Source organism: Neovison vison, chromosome 4 (genome assembly GCF_020171115.1).
Source record: "Neovison vison isolate M4711 chromosome 4, ASM_NN_V1, whole genome shotgun sequence".
Lineage (NCBI taxonomy): Eukaryota > Metazoa > Chordata > Mammalia > Carnivora > Mustelidae > Neogale > Neogale vison.
Genome location: NC_058094.1, coordinates 32,646,912 through 32,665,032, shown reverse-complemented (window position 1 = coordinate 32,665,032; position 18,121 = coordinate 32,646,912). Strand labels below are relative to the sequence as shown.

The 18,121-nt window shown below is 35.5% G+C and overlaps 1 protein-coding gene across 1 annotated transcript in view; it reads left to right on the top strand.

Annotated features, from left to right (window-relative positions):
- ZFPM2 (zinc finger protein, FOG family member 2) overlaps positions 1 to 18,121 on the top strand; it is a 454,522-nt gene that overhangs the window by 104,654 nt on the left and 331,747 nt on the right. The window contains exon 5 of the mRNA XM_044246966.1: positions 12,197 to 12,298. Coding sequence (XP_044102901.1) covers positions 12,197 to 12,298 — 102 coding nt within the window. The remainder of the gene's footprint in view (positions 1 to 12,196; positions 12,299 to 18,121) is intronic.

The following is an 18,121-nucleotide window of genomic DNA, read 5'->3' as shown; positions in this document are numbered from 1 at the left end:
TTATACGTGACCACACATTTACAGAGGCAAAGGTGGGAAGATAGAAAGACTGTTCTCATTTCTTAAAGATACAGTCATCCAGGAAGGAAAGGAAAACAGGTGTAGGTGAGAAAGGGAATAAACGTAAGGAGTGGAGAAAACATTACGTCTGGGGTGATGAAGGAGTATATTCATTCTCAAGCTTCCTTGCTGTCTTGAGCATCTTTCTAGTAAGGAAGCTATTGGCCAGCACACACCTGCCTCACCCAGTCCTTGAGCCTTGGGCTCCTACATCCTGTCCCGGTGGCTGAATACTAGAGTGGATACTGAAATACGGGAACTCATAACAAGAAACTATATTACAAAGATATAGCGTGATATGGGGAAAACATGGACAAGGAAAATCGCATATATCCTAAGGAAAATCCAATTTGGAAAAGAAGGGTGTTTTCTCTATAACACTGGCAGTTATGTTGGAGAACTTCTAAGGTAGCCCTAAAAATCAGATCACTAAGTAAAGGAACAAATTTTGAAAATCTACTAAAAAAGGTGAATTTTATTTTTAAACTTCAAGTTGCCAAGTCAGTATTAGATATATCCATTTACCTTTTTGAGTTTATTTAGCGATCGTTTAGCTATTTTGATTTTAAATAGTATATGAACATCGGAAAGTTCAGTAGTGTAGCTTCAGGACTCACTTGCATAGACTTGCATGTCCCTGACCTGATTTTGTAGTTATGGATTTGTATTCTTCTTTTAAAGAGGGCCTCCCAAATTGTATAAGCTTTGAGCTCTAGGAGGCCTGAATCAACCCCTGTTAGTACCTTTAGGCAACATGAGCGAGCTCTAGGAGATAGCAGTGATCAAGAATGTTAAGTCTGGTTTCAAATTCCTAATTTTGGGGAAACCGCAAAATAGATTCCTAAATGTCTTGGCATTAAGGATATCTGAATTCCATATCTGTTATCTTTATAGGATAAGTTCCCCTGTGCCTATAAAGACCAGAAATACTCATGAAATTACTGGGTTAAAAATTAACGCAGAGAGGGGAAAAATTCTCCCACGATTCTAAAAATCTGGACGGTGCTGTGGATACTATCTCTGTTTTTCCTGCGTTATCACCAGCAACCAAGGACCTCTTGCTGGCCCTGAGGGGGGAGGTGGTGTGGGAAGACCTTGTGGTAAAAAGAGTCTAAATGGGTCTTGTGATAACAGACTTGGGACTCTGACTCGTGGTAGAAGCTAGATACGGATCTGAGTTGAGACGAGGCTAATGTGACCTAGAATACATTTTTCCCCCCTTTTTTGCTCAGATATGCAAACTTCATCAGGATTAGATTCAGCTGTAAGACTAGTTTCCTGGAAGCTGCCTCAAAACTCTCCCGGTTACATCCCATTGTCCAGAATTTAGTCTTAGGAGCAATCCACCTCACTAAAGGGGAGACTGGCAGACATGGTCTTTATGACCAGGCATCCACATGCCCAACTCTACATTCTGTTACTATGAAGAGTAAACTTATGCAAAGGGCATAGCTTTTCTTTGTCTTTACTTCATGACTCAAAGTATTATGCCATCAGTCCATTCAAAACGCATGCTTTATCCAGTTTGATGAATATTAATTGAATATGTACTATGTCCAACATTGTGGGGCATGCTGTGCTTAGCATGTAAGTAAACACAGGTAAGTCCCTGGCTGTTCTGGAGTTTACGTGATCGTGGGGAGGCAGACATTAATAAAGTAATCACACAAGTGGCACAGGGTAGTTTGATGTAGTGAGGAAGGTGAGAGAAAGTGGCCTTCAGAATCCAATACTTGAGCTGCCGCCTAATGCTGAATAGGCATTAAGTAGGTGAAAAGAAGTAATAGTGTTTCAGGTAGATGGAACAGTGTGTCATCAGCAAGAGCCTGATGCACAGGCAAAGAAGGCAATGGAGATTGTGGTGTGAGTTGACCCCGGAGAGATAGGTGTGGGTCAGAGAGATGGCCGTGATCCAAGATGAAGGTCAGAAATGATGAGAAGCATACGAGGAAGACAGGTATCTTGAAAGCTGAAGCATTAAATGCAAATCTGAATGTCTCACAAGCCATTGTAGAGAGAAAAAAATGGGGGTGAGGTGTGATTTTGATTGCCAAGCAGTAGGAAAAATAAGGTTCATCAGGAGAAATAATTGTTATCCTCTATTTTGAGCTCTGAGAATCATTCGTTGTTAGGGTGTTTGAACTAACGTTGGACAAAGGGCATTCAGATATGGACTGGAGTTGTTAGCAGCTGTCCCGGAATATGTGTTCTCCATTGGGCTTTTGCACTTTGGGTGTGTGGCTTAAATAAAGTCTATTTATAATCAGTAAATTTTATTACAGTAATGGAACACTATGGTAATGAGGAATTACTTATGAATCATAGTCTTAAATGGATTTGGGTTATGAGAGTGGAGAGACCTCTTCAGGATGAATCATTTTGTTAAAAAGGAAAGAACAAACAATAAGATTGCATGGAAAGCAGTATTCAGATATTACCTTCTTCAGGTGGCTTGATCTTTCTGGATTGGGCTGCTTTATTGAAGAGACCGTTTCAGAGACAGTGAGATTTGCCTTTACTTTCTGTTGTTGTTGAAGACGGTGAGTCCTACAATGAATGCTGGGTTCGAACCTTGAAGAATGAAGTCAGGAAACTGAAGGAATAGTGGTGTCTTGATAACAGAACCGATCAGTGAAAGATAGATTACAGTTCACAGTATCTTCACTTATCTTTACTTATATATTATCAGCATAACTTTCTACTTTAGAGCAAGAAGTGCCTTAATTACATAGAATCCTCCTCTGAATGAAATATAGTTGTTTCAGTGAGGGGTTTTGGAGGGCAGTGGGGAGGGAGGTAGGGAGAAGGGGAAGGATAATAAGAAAAAATACTTAAATATATAAACTTTGAAATACACATTCTAGAAGCATCTTTGTAAAAGGAGGGGGTGTTTTTTATGTTTCCACCCTTGCTTATGTATTGACTCTTTCAAGGGCCCATTGAGAGAAGTAATGCGAAATTCTTGGATGATATACTGCTGAGAATGTGCCTTATTTTATCTTATATGGAAATTTCCTTTATGCTCCAGATCTTTAGTGAACTTAAATGTTGAGGAAAGCTCTTTTCACAAGGAGGATGATAGTCACATCTAGGGTAAACGTTTAGGATTAGAACTATAGAAATAATTTATAAATCACTGTGCTGTCTTCCTAAGTTATTAATACTTTATTTGTGACTTTTATATAAGTACCATAAACATCAGCATGTTCAATAATTTCCTCTTACTAGCGAAAATAGAATACCACAAATTACAGTAGTCACCCATTAACTATAGAGATTGAGTTTCTTCTCAAAATAACAGATTTAGCTCTGGACCACTGTCATCAGCTGCTCCAAAATTGTTTCTTCATCCAGGGTCTGAAAATTTATAGACCAGTAAATATGGGCTCTGTTCTTTTGATCTGTTTAATTGCTCATATTCTGGAATATAAAAAAAGTTATTGCCAAAGCAATGACATATTAGATAGGTTAAGGAAGTCATGTATGTTTTTTAAAATAATTGTCCACAGAATATAACTATCTAGAATATGGCAAAATCCTACATTTTCTAATACACTTGTAGCAAGTTAAAGGAAGACTGGAGTCAGACACCATTACAGGGATCCACAGTATAATGGACATTTTCTTTTCAGGTGCTTGAAATGTTTAGAGTTAGCTGTTAGCAAAAAAAGGGTAACATTTGCATAATTTTATTTTTGTATCCAGTGATATAACCATAGGTGTAATTTGGCTACTCAGAGTTAGTCTATCACGACACTTTTGTGTGGTTAATCTATTACCAAACTGTTGTTTTAAGCCCAACAATATTGTGGGGCTATTAGGCAAAGCAAACATAAACAGAATCTTAAACTTAAATGTCCTCGCCCTTCAATATGAAGCTGGAGTGTTCTGTTTTTGACTGTTACAGTCCTTTAACCAAAGCTATCTTGTCTGATGATAAAACCATAAGTGTATGAAGCTCACACATTTTTCATCTCTTTTATGACCTTATCTTTCATGAGCGGCTTCTGTAAAGGTATCCTAACTATAGGAAGCACCTGGAAAACATATGTGATATCTATTCTCTGATAAGCAGTGTGAACAAGAAAGTAGATCTGTCAGTTCTGAACTGTTCATTGTTAAAAAATACTTTGATGATTTAGCTGATTGCAAAATACATTATAGGGATGACTAACAGCTGCAGTAACACTCCTAGTCAAGAAAGTTCAATAGTTATATTGTACAAGAATTTCTAGAAGAGGTTAATATTGATAGGAACTACATGGATTAAAGGAGCAGGGCTGAGAAGGGCTGTTTTCTTGTGTGACTGCTCGCAAACACTGCTGCTGTTTGTGCTGGAAAAGTGGCTTTCTTAGAACGTGGCAGATCTTTAATTTATACAGAAATGTCTAACATTGGGTGAAAAGATGTTTGTGTTTATGAAATTATTTTTGCCTAGCAAGGAGAGCCACCGCTTTTACCACCTTGCCAACAATACCGAATATGGGATTTAAAGATTCTGTTTCATGTGTTCGGGAGACTATATTCGAGTGCATTTCCCCGAGTCGTTTGTGCTGTGTATTCTCTTGCTCAATAACACCTTCAATTTCCTCCTATAGGCCTCTCATTGATTCTGAAAACTAGACTAAGGAAAATGGAAGGGCCTAAAAAATATGTATGATATCTTTTAACAGAGCAACAAAAGAGTTTAATCTTGCAATGGAAAACCATTAACTCCATAGCCATAATTTTAGAAATATTATAGATTTTGTTACTGCTTGACATTTATTCTGTTTCATCTTTTTATGAATTGGTCTCTGTATATATATATATATATATAGTGGTTATCCCATTAAATGTGTTTGTGCTTTGCTAAAAATACACTGAAATTTCTATTTAGAAGTATGTGAATAAAGAATTTAGCAAGTAAATGAATAGATGTCAGATGCATTCCTAGCTCTTTCTTTAATTCTCTCTCTGGCATCCTTTTCTCTCTTCTTTTCCTCTTCCTACCAATAAAGCTTTTGAAGCAATATCTTAACAAACTTGTCATTATTATCTTGGCTATTAATTATTCATGCCATTTTTCATAAGCTACTTAGAGTACTGATTTCAAACATGTAAGAATCAAAAAATGGAGAGAAGGAAGAAAAAACAACGGTCAGTAAAGCCATTTCCATTCAAATCAAGAAGAAGCTGGAGCTGGATTTAGTATCAAAATAAAGTTCTATTTATAAATTCTCTGTGAGAATTAATGTATTGAATGAGAAGAAGCCGGTCCCAATTGTGAGGGGGTAGGAAAAAGTGTTTCTTTAAAGTACTTCAGAGATTTCACATTTGATTAGATTATTTTTTAATCATTTCATTTTTCATTAGTAAAAAGATTAAAAATGAATTGGATGAAAACATTACCATAAAAATGAGAGTTAGTTTCCCAAGATAAACTTAGAAGATGAAGGGTCTGAAAGTTGACAAATGTGACGTATTTTAGTTATTAAATAGAAATAATGTGCCAAAGGCAATTAATTAGCAAATGTAATGATACTGTAGTAGGTTATGGTAAAAAGAATGAAACCAAGACCTAATTTTATCACTCGTCAGTGAGCAATGGTAATTGGTTAAGCATCTATGTGTAGCTGGTTTACAGAGTTCTAAGTCAAATAGTATACTGGAGAAAAAATCATGCCTATAAATATTATATCCTCAAACATTTCATTTTAATATGTAAGCATAATGAAGAAACAAGGCTTATGATGTGGAGAGGAGAAGCAGCTATCAGATTCCATTTAGCTCTCTGTTGCTCCATGCTCGGTAGGGTATCGCTGTGATGTCCTGCTAGGTTTGGAGTATGGTCCCCGGAGTCAGACTGACGTGGCTTCAGTTCTTGGGTCTGCTAGCCGTGTGTGGGTTTCTTCTCATATTTCTGCCTCTTGGCTTACTCTTCTGAGTAAGGCAGAACTGAGGCAATGTTTATAAAGCATTTAGCTAGTGCTAAGTGGTTCTCAAGAAATGGTAGCCATGTTTAGGTTTAATATAGATTCTAAGCCTGAGGACATGTTCTCTGCTTTATTCATCTTTATAACTTTAGTATGTGGCACATAGTAGATGTTGAGATGAATATAAATTTAATTTCAGCCCATTTAGTTTTCTGCACTCAAGTGTATCACTTCCTATGACATTCCTGGGTTTTTGGTCATCTTTTGGCAATTTTTTTCTTTAAGAAAATATGATTAAATGATCGAGCAAGGGCTCTAAACTATTCTTCTGTTCTTAGATTTATTTTTATTAATGTGATATATACTGCACATTTACCCAGTCTTAAAATAGCTTAAAACAGTTGCAACATGTAATTTCTTTGGAGCTGTTAATTGTATACAATCAACTATCTTTACAGTGTTTCTTTAACTAAATACCCTACAATATTTATTTTCAGTAGTTCTAATTATACGTGCTGCATAATGAAACAAATTAGAGCAAATTGTTCCATGAATCAGGATTATCAATACTGAGTATTGCTCCAGATGTTGGTGCAAGTTGAAATCTAAGCTCTATAGTTTCATTTTGGCAGTTAAGTGACATTTAATGAAAGTATTTTATTATATGAAATTACTAGCCCAATCAAGCCCCTAATAGGCTGAATTATAATATTTTCATTTTGAGTGATTTACCAGATTTCTCTGTGCATCAGGGATCTGCTGAGATTAGTAATCACCCTGCTCTTTTCGTTTCCCAATAGATAGTCTATGAGGATGATCCTGCATAAATTTAGCCTAGACTGAATAAACGAAAGGACTTGATTCATTTAATCATCACACAGTAGCATTTCTCAAAACCATTTCTCTTAGCATCTGAAAACTTTGCCTGGATTCTACTTTTGCATCATTGAAATGTCTTTAGTTTCACCACCATTTTTCCCGTGCAGCAACTGAATTACTGTAATGTTTTTTATATGGCATTTTTGGGGGGTGATGGCTTTCATTTTTAAATCTGAGAAATGGTTTTCAATCATGGAGCCTCAGGACATTCAACTTACAGAATTCAGGTTTATCTAAGGTCATGTCTCCAAAATTTCAGAAATCTTTTTTGGGTTCTTCCTCCAGGGAACTTCTACTACAACAAGTCTGGGTTAGATGTCATTCTAACATGGGCTCCTGTCATATGTTGGACTGCTCCCATCAAAGTATTTGCTGCATGAGATTGTGATCTATTAATCTGTCTCTGTTTTAGTCTGTAAATTATATTAGAAAAGGAGCCATCTTTTTTTTTTTTTTTTTGTATTGTTGGTGTTCAGCATAGTGCCTGGAACTCAAAAGTTAATTTAATGCATTCATAAAGAATAAAGAATGGTTTATATCATCTCTGTTCAATAAAGATGTACATTTCTAGATTCAACTGGATTCTTTTAACTTTTAATTTTTGTGGTTATTTTGATTATTCTGTAATATAGTCTTCCAAACATACCTATTTTCCAGTATATTTCTTGTTATTTTTCCTTCTAAATATGTAATTTGCCTAAAAATATTTCAGAGTAGACTTAACTATAGTCTCACAAAAATTTTGGGCAAGAATGCCTGAGACATGGGTTAGAGTGATGTTATGGAGTGAGTAAGGGAGAACTCAAAGACAAAATGTGTTGTCTAGATGTCTGACAAAATGTGTTCATAGAAATTCAATAAATATGTGTTGGTTACTGTATTTGTGTCATGTGATCATTTCAGCCCCTACCTAAATACCTTAAATGCTTTTCACTGCCTTCAGTATGAAGAACTATGGAATTAATTATACAAGTTCTCATGGCCAATGTCATTTTATGCTTCTGGTTTCTGAATTTCTGTATTGTATGTGTTTTCATTTGGAATTATTCATGGACTACTTTGATTGTAGGTTTTCATCAGTGGTTACTTCTCTGACGCATATTAACTAGCTCCTTTACTAGATTATATGGTCCTTAAGAGAAAGTATATATTTCACTGTATCTTCAAAAATATGCATTATAAATGTTAATGATTGATTAAATTGTGCATGGCATCACATGTTTCCAACAATTTAAATGTAATAGTAGAATTTAGATAGATTTACTCCTTTGTGTGGCCATCAGAGTGGTAAAGTCAGTAACTGAATATAAAACTTAACTTCTCCAAATGGTTCTGCCCAGAATTCTACTATCTGAGCCCTTGGGTATGTCATTTTTAACAGCATGTCTCATGCTTGCTTCAATATGTGTTGCTCTAGGATTATTCGGCTATTTCAGTTGTGCACAGCTCTGTATTCAGCTGGTGGGAGTGTGACATGGCAAAGGCAAGAAAAGAGACTCAAATTTAATTCCTAACCTTGAATAAACTGCTGTTTTTGGTGAATTTTATGATGTCCCTTCATGCTCTCCTATAATCCTACTTCCTTCTTGTTGAGGAGGGGGCATCTACCAAAATCTGCTTCCATCACTCAGCCTGTGATGACTGGGAAGCACTTATTGCTCAAGCATGAGAAGGTTTGGGAAAAGTGCCTTATGTATATATAAATATGGTAGCTATAAGATCAAACATAAGTTACTGGTCTGGTGTATGCATACATTTTGTAGTCAGTAAATTTCTCTAATTTGGCTCAGATCATCTTCAGAGTCTCCTTCTTGTTTGAAGATTCATAAGACATGAGAAAAGTTTAAAATTATAGGTTGCATCCTCTACTCTTCACTATTGGGGAGGATATTTTCCTTTATAAGCTCCCCTGCATTATTGTCCTGAGGTAAACCTGCACTCAGAAGTGGAAATGCAATCAAAAGCTTGCTGGAGTAGTTGGCAGAGATTAGTGTGGTTTCTAGTGTCCATGAAGAATGAAGTGTCATAAAGGTCATATCTTCCCAAATTAACTCAGTATCCTGGGGGTTCTCAAGAAAGTTAAGTTGTTCTGATTATTGCATTAGGTAGCATTGAATCAACTGGTGAGAAAGTTTTCAAGTTTCTATTCTTTGTGTATCAGTGAGAATGTTTCATCTTTCTATTGCTGTGACTCAAATAGCTTCACTTGTTACTTTTCCTTTCTATTACAGGGAAATGAAACCAGAGACTCAGAGTCTATTATAGACACAATATGGAGAAGTTAGTAATGTTAACTTTATTTTATTGTATTTATTTTATTATTGCCTTCTATTATAAGCATCTAATACTGATATTTCTAGTAATGATAAGTTTTGTTGTAAAAATATGTTTATGTGTTATAAAAAGTGAGCCTATTTAAAAAATGTTTACTATAAATTATTATATAAGCCATGACTGGACAAAAGCCATGAACATAATAGTATAAGGAGCTTGGGAAGAAATGGAATGCTTCAGGAAGAGCCCCAGAAAGAAACTGATAACTTGGTCGGTGGGTTTTGCCAAAGAGAGTTTGGTGAAGGGACAGCATACAAGATGTGGCTAGAGTTAAGGGAACAAAACCAACAAGGAACAGGAAGCACCCAGGGGCTGGAAAGAGGGGGAAGTTGTTAGCCCTCCTGATGTGATTGATGTGAAGGGTCAGGGGAGGTGACAGTGATGCAAGAGTGTGGGGAAAACAGGGACCCCTTCCCAAGAGTGCTGATTGTACAACGCAGCCATTGCTCACAAGTGGAGACCATTCAACAGCTGCAACTGAGGAATATGGACCTGTCCTCTCTCTTCCTGCTCTTGGACCTCTGATCTTATCAGTGCCTTCCATTGACTGAACCCAACCAGAAATCAGAACAAAGCAGCCCCAGTGATGAGGTCCACAGAATTCTGCCTCCATGGGGCACAAAGTACCAAGTAGAACATGGGGCGGGAGTCGGGGGGAGTCAATTGAGGTGAACAGGAAGAGGCAAGCAGAGAAAAACCAGCTCATAGAAGTGTCAGGGTTCTCTGCCAAAGGTAGTACCTAATCATTCCAGTTATGCCATTCTGCTACGTGCAAGGCATTAGCTCAATACTTACATATATGCAGGGATACTCTTTAAAGTGTTTAACGACAGGTACAACCTGGGCTCTGGGGAAGGGTCTCACTAGACAGGGGCCAGGACAGGCAGTGTTCGGCTGAACAGCACCTAGTTAGCTCAGGGTTCACAGTATTTGAGAATATTAGAAGACAGTAGAGCCTACTTTTTTTTATGCAGGCTGAGAACCATCCCTCTTTGTGTCTGAGAAGTAAGAGCAGAACTCTCCCACTGATCTTATAAGATAATTGGTTGATGTGTCTATGTTGTTCTGTGTGACCTGCAAAAAGGAACACAGATTAAAACTCTTATCTTACTCCTGAGCCTTTGTACCTTTCTTATGACAATTGGACCTTGTCTTGCACTCTCGTTATTTGTGAATTTACTTTCTTAAATCATTTTTATACTACTTCCAAAAAGGCGTTGTATTTTTCCATATATACCCTTCTATACCTATTGCAGTTCCTTAAACAGGGTAGATACTCAGTATCTATTATTTTATGGAAAAAATTTCATTGCTCCTCATGGTGATCATCCTGAAAAAAAGAGAGAACTCAACCTTCAAAGATCCTTCAATTCCAGACATGGGGCTTGGTGGCATGGGGTATGTTTAATTCTTTGTTACCCGCCAGAGCCAATGATCCTCTGTTATGGAAATTATGACAATGGAGCTGTCACTGGGCTTCTGCATGCTCTCTACTTTTATTCCACTTTTTAAGATGATTCATTTTGTGAAGCTATGTATAGAAATGAATAAAAAATGTATGGAGTTTAAAGTTCGAAATTCATCAACATCACATTAATGTCAATTGTAATAATAATAGTTTCCTGAAAATTTTGTAATTTCTAGGTTGCTTGTAAAGATTTTAAGAATTTGATGTGTGTGTGTGTGTGTAATCATATAAAGAGTTAAGAATTTTTATAGATTTGGGCAACTATGTAGGAAATAGTGAAGTGAATACTTCAGAGAAAGTCTAGAAGGGCAAGCAATTTAATTGAAAAAATTTAGGCATTATTAGATTCAAGGTTTATTTGCCATGTTTTTGGTATGCAGTCTTTTTATTTCTGACATCACATTTTCTTGTATTCTGTGTTCTGATCTCTGTGATCATTGATAGTAGCTATATTATGGAATATGTTTTTGTGTACATTGTGACCATGGAATATTTTCCTATAAAGCAGTTACTTTATCACTTAAAGTGAAGGTACTCATAAATTAGACTTTTGACTTACAAAATGCAATTACACTGTTAATGTATCTTCTTTGCCATGACTGTACTTTTGCTCAAAATATATTACATTTTCTTTTCTTATGTGGAAATGAAGGCATGAAACTCTGTGAACTAGTTACTCTTATCAGGAACAAGTATAGCTTGGGTGGCTCAGTCGGTTAAGCATCCAATGCTTGATTTCGCTCAAGTCATAAGATCTGGCCGTGCATTGAACTTTCAATGGGGTCTGTGCTGGGCGTGTAGCCTGCTTAAGATTCTCTCTCCCAAAAAAAAAAAAAAAAAAAAGATTCTCTCTCCCTCTCTGTTTGCTCTCCGCACCCCACCCCCACTGTCATGCTCTCTCCCTTCCTCTCTCAAAAAAAAGAAGGGAAGAAAAGAAAAGAACAAGTATAGCTTTATAGCTTCTTGCATTGTGAAGACTTGAGTCACTGGCTTATCTTATATACCACATAATGCTAATCATTTAACATGGCCTTTTTATATCCATTTTAAAAATACAATGAAGTTTTAACAAGTTTAAAGCTGGGGGGAAGCTTCAAAATATCTGCATTCAACCCAGCACAAAAATAGGTCTTACCTTAAGCCATTAATTGTTTCTGTTTTGCTGTATCTTGCCTTTACAAAAATTATTATTTCGAAATATGGGAGCTAAATTTTTCTGTATTGAGAGCAGTATAGTATTACATACTGCTTTTTAGTTTTCTTTATATATAATATTAATAAAACTTCTATAGGGAAGTTCTTGTTTATGACAGTTAATTTCATTTATTCATTTATTGATGACTAATATTGATTTTCTTTATTGTAAAGCCATAGTAGATATGAAAATGATAAATCATGGGCATTTTATCTACATAATGACAACTATATGTAGCAAACATATACTTAGACAAATGCTAAGGCCATCCCTTTGCCAGAATCTAAATGTCAAATAGAGAGCTTTAATTACTTCCCCTTCTCTCTGTGTGTCGGTATTTTCCAGGTGATGATGAAGGAGTCCAGGAAACGGCAGAATCAGATGGGGACACACAGTCAGAAAAGCCAGGCCAGCCTGGAGTTGAGACAGACGATTGGGATGGTCCAGGTAGGACAGAAAACTTAAAATTCAACCATCTGTTGCTACTATCAGGAATTCATTTTTTTCCTTTAAATTTTAATTAGGTTGTAAAACTCTTACAAACTCAGCTCGTGTGTGTGTGTGTGTGTGTGTGTGTATACTAAGGTTATGGTAGAAGTTTAAATAAATGTCATTATTTAAAGAAGATTTGTATCTTTTTGTTAAACTATAAAAACCAGTGTTACTTCTGCTTGAAATCTTTGTCTTTTTTTTATTTCATAGTCATCTAAGAATTAGTTCATTCTCCTTGCTTTTATTTATTTTTTAAAAGAAATCTTTATGCTATATCTACATTCAAATTGGGAATGATTTTTAAACTTTTAAACAGGTAACAATACTATAAAGAAATACTTTCAATTTAGTCATGTTGTAAATCATAGACTAAATCTCAATTTGTATTTAGAAGTTTAGACAATATCAACAGATACTCCCATCTGATTCAGGGTTTTGACAACATTTTAATTTTTATGAATGACAATTAAATTTGATTTTAAGAATCCTGATGTTGAACCATTTTGACAAACACAAAGAATGATTAAAATACTCCTACTAAACACCAATATAATTTTATGGATATATGTATAGTTCATAAGAACTCAATCGGAAAAAAAAACCTTTATATTTGATGCCAAGTAATTTACAACTGGATGGTATATTTATAAATGGAGACTATTATGTCATAGGGCTTAAAAGATAGAAGCGAGTTTTTGAAATAGTTTAAGCCATAATTTCTAAAGCGGTAACATTTTTCATTAAGAAAGATCCCTATATTTCAATCACATTTTCACCCTTGCATGACTTTGCAAATTGCTCTCTGCTGTGCGTGAAGAAGAGAGGAACTCCAGTGGTAATTTTCTGAAATCAGCAGCTGGAAAATATAATGCAAACAAAAATGAAGATGCAGTATAGCTGATTATTATGATGTCATTTCTAATGTTATTCATGATACACACAAATGTTTGGATTCTGTATACTATAGCATAATGGTTCTACAAGATTTTGGATCAAAATGTTTTATATTTAAAGTGCCATAATACCACCTTTTAAGAGTTTGAAAGAAGATGGAGACTTCTGGCATTTTCAAATTATTACATAATGTTTTTGTCTTCTCGATGTAGGGAAGAACTCCTTTAATGAAAAAAAAAAATCTTTGGAAAACTTTTTTTTCTTGTAGATTACATTTAATTTAAGAAGGGTGGATGAAGTTTATACCGTATGGTTCTTTATTCATGGAATTAAGTATGTATATGCTACTTAGAAGAGTTTTTGCATTTAAAATTGGGTTAGATGGCCTTTTCGATGTGCCTGCTTGCAAAGTGTGAGTTCTGCCTTCTCTCAATAGAGTCAACTTGGAGGGGGAGGTTTTTTCCTTTTCTTGGGGCTGGAGCCCACAGTATTCCCTACAACTTGGGAGCAAGTAAGCAAACTCAGAAGGTGGTAAATTATTAAAAATACAGTGCACAATCAATGCCACCCTTTTCAGGAATCTTTTCCAGAAGTAAACTGGCACTGTTAGCTTACAGAAAGAGAGACAGAGAGGAGGAGCAAAGTGAAGAATGTTGTATCATTCAGGATGAGATTTTTCACTGTTGAGTTAAATTTAGTTTATGTGTCTGATTTAATGAAATTTTTGTTTAGCTGTTATCATGAAGATGTTTATGCTTTTTCTCTGTGGCACATGAGACTATGTAAAAAGTTTAAAGGAAAAATGTATGTCTCTAAGCAGGTGCGTCTATAAGAAAGTTCTTTTTCTGTATGTTGTAAAGTTGATTGCAGGTTTTTCCCTAGAGATACTTTATAGTAAAAAGGGTTTTCATGATTTTGAAACCCCCGAATTAATGGGGTTGATTCATAACAAAGGAATATCTGTTGGATGTTTATTTTTTAAGGTAGAAATTTCATTAGTTTCCTTCAGTCAGGACAAAGATTAGGGGATGTTTTTTCACTTCTGCTATTGCATAAATAATGATTATATAAATATTTTACCCCAATTTTTATTATTAGCGAAACATTGTTGGTACTTTCCAACTGTATCAAGGAGAGAAAATTGCCCAAATTTTAGTAACAGTTTCCCAACATGTTAAAAATTAAGCACTCTGTTCTAAAGGTTTAACTTCAAATTCTGGATTTGTCACTCTGCTGAGTGATTTTTGACAAATTGTTTACTCTCCCTGTTCCTATATCCTCATTTGTAAAATGTAGAAAATAACGTTCACACTTCTTAGGGATTTTGTGGGAACTAAATCAGATCATACACATAAAATTCTACTCATTATTATTATGGCCTTGGAATTTTTGAGCCTTGAAGGAGACCCATTTAAAATTCTTAGCATTTTTTTTAAAGTCCAGTAATATATCTGATACAATTTTTTAAAATACGAAGCATCTAGTTTTGAATTTAACCACAAATGATGGGTGAAGGCATGAGGTTATTAGGTGTGATTTCAAGGTTCCCCTAATTTAAAGTCTTCCCACCCAGTTCTGATAGTCACTCTAAGATAGATAGCTTTCTCTAAATAAAAATAGAACAGAATCAAAAGACCAGGAAATTATCTAAAGAATTTGAGGCATAGGGCTGACATCATTTAGGATGAATCAGGATTTATCTTATTTTTAAAGAGTTTGAAGGAGTTTGATTGAAGACGACTCCACAACCTTTCCTGATGGCTCAATTCAGTAATGAATCAACTCTTGTTTGAAGTGTTCCATTTTTATCAGACGCAGATCCCCCGGTGCCCATTATTTCCTCTTATGTGTTATCCAACTAAAAGGTACATTTAGTAATTGCTCACACCTTTGTTAACTCTTATGACTAGGCAGAACCTAAACAATCTTTAGAGAAATTATCTTACATTTGTAAACATTTCTATGGTGAAATTTTTTAATGTTTAAATAGTTGTGACGCTTACTTAAATATTCTTCAAGTTCTTAAGAATCTCTCGCTGTTTGAAGGGAAATGTAGGGCTACACCAAACTAAAAGAGTTCAGGCCAATGTAAAAGTCATTATCTCATTATTTCAGATTTTCACACAACTGTTTTTAAGTTTTACTTTCCTTTTTTGCTCTTAAAAAAATTACCGTGCTATTACCTTGCTTGGAATCTAAGTGATATGTTATTTGATGTCTACTCTCTCTTCCTCTGCATTTGCCTGTATTTCATTTCTGTCTCTTTTTAAAGTAAATACCCCTTCTTTTCTTTTATCCCCTCGAAAGCACTTCAGTTTACCAATAGTCCTATACATTTAATTATTCAATAAATAGTCATCATGCAGTAATAATTGTGGAAAGTGTAGGGGGAAGTCCAAAGGCATTTCCCTTTTTTGATGCGCTTTCTCTTCTTTAATCTTTCAAAATGATTCATGGATTGTCACTGATGCAATCAATAATTAAGCATGAGAACCTACTGCTCTAAACTACAGAAGAAACTGAAAAACTTTTTAGAGTCAGATCTATGTTTGAGTTCGCACTCTGACACTTACCAGTCTTGTGATCTCAAGCATATTAAACGGCCAGGACCTCAGTTTGCTTATCTTTAAAATGGGAAGAATAGTAACTACTTTGAAACTTTGTTATGTGGATGAAATTTGAAAGATGGTATATAGAAAGTATCTAGCGATAGCTTGGGAGAGCTTGGGTTTTGCTAGATGTTAAGAGCCTTCCCTCACCCTAGAACCTCTCCTGCAATTAGAACGCTGACCTCATTTTGAAAAATAGTGTTTACATCTCTGGCTCTCTAGCTTAAGAAATCTTTAGAACCACAATCCATGGCTGAAGTCTGGAATGTTGACTTCTGTGTTTAGGTGTAGAGGAAGACGTGAGGGAAAGAATTCAGATAAATCACTGTAAATACATTCTTCACCTTTATGAAATGAGCACCTTAAAAATCACACCTTACATCAACTCTAGGAATCTAGAGTTGTTATAAGCTCTCTAGCTGACATTATTAAAAACATGGTTACTTCTTTTCACACCTGGAAATAGTAAATAGTCTGATTTCTCTGGTTTAATATTGAATATATCTAAGTTTACCATTTGGCTTACAGCCACAATAACTGAAGTATCCAAGAGCTTTAGTAAATGAATGTATCACATTATTCAAATTGTACAAATAAGTACATATACCCCCAGGTAAGACGTATTAATACAAATATGCACAGATACAAAATTTTGAGTGAGTAGTCACTTAGATTCTTTCTCATGGACTTATCAAGATAAGCATGCACTTTTATTTTTGGTCTTTACATGTTAAGCGCTTGAAGTGTTTCAATAATAATAAAGTAGGAAATCACACCTTGTATCGATGATTTGATAAATTACTGGAATAGAATGCAGAATTGTTTTTGTATTATGCATTCCAGAACAGCGTGACTTGCTCCTAGATTGTTAAGCTGAAATCTGAATTTCTGTCAGAGGTAAATTATTTTGGGGCAGCATGATTATAATGCATGGAAAAGACCAAAAATATTCCTTCCCTTTATATCTTGGCCCTGTCACTTACGAATTGTGTGAGTTTGAGTTAAGTTAATAATTCTCTGAGCCTCAGTTTCTTTGTTTATAAAATGGGGCGAATAATAATCACTACCTTATTCATGATATTTTCTGGGTAAAACCTGAGGTTTGGATCGTCATAATGCTCCATAAATCACTCTTACTATTTTTAGCATTATTTCAGCCTTTGTGCCCTAAAATCCATGACAATGCCTTACAGATGTTAAGCCCTCATTTAACATCTGTGTAGTGAATTAACTTTGCGAAATAATTTCGCTATGTAACATCACCATGGGATTATATAGCTGTGCTCTCTTCAGCTGGACTTAAAATGTGGTCCATTAAAGGAATTTTAATGTAAGTAAAATCTTCCAGTAAATGTCTAGCCTAAAATCAGATGCGTGTACTTGTTGAATCTGCACTACAAATTGATCACAAAATCTATCAGTAAGTTGCCTCGTTCAGCTGCTGTTCAACGTGAAGGGTACATGCAGATATGTTGGGCTTGGTTCTGCTTTGTGCCTCAAACGGAGTGTTTTGCATAAAGTGGAATGGTAGCTGGAAGATAGAAGCACACACTAATGATACAGGGTCCCCCCCACCCTCCCTTTACCAGTCCAAAGAAGGGCTTGGAGATTACAGTTCTGATTTCGTTTCCTTTTTGATTGGGAAAATGTGGTAGATATAAGATCTGGGAAATGCCATTTGAAGTAAATTAACAGAAACCTATGAAACATAGTTAACCATAGATATAGTCTGACAGTAAGAAGAATATTGTGAGAAGCGGAGGAAATCGTAGAATGACTGTGTATTACTCTGACAGTGAATTGGTATTATCTCTGCTATCAGATAATGCAGTTATCATTAATTTTCACATTTGCATTTCAATCTTTGGAAGGAAATGACTCTTGCCGGATGAAGATAAGAGCTCTGTACCACTATAATGAACCATCATTTTATCCCAATGCTTTGTGTCCATATGAAAATGAGGCAGGGAGGGGTGTGTGTGTGTGTGTGTGTGTGTGTGCATGTGTGGGTGTATGTGAGTGTGTATGGGGGTGTCAGAAAAACGTATAGCAAAGTGTCAAAAATTGCTACAGACTTTTGAGCCCCTTATGAAACAAGAGGGGGTCAAAATAAATCTTCTGTAATGTAGTTAAGTGGATATCGGATTAAAAGATGAAAGCCTTACTCTTTGTAGAACAGAATGCCACATAAACTCAGTAAAAAAGTTCCTTTTATCTTATTTCTTTACTCCAGTTTTCACTCTCATGTAGAATTAGGGCACACATAAACCCAACC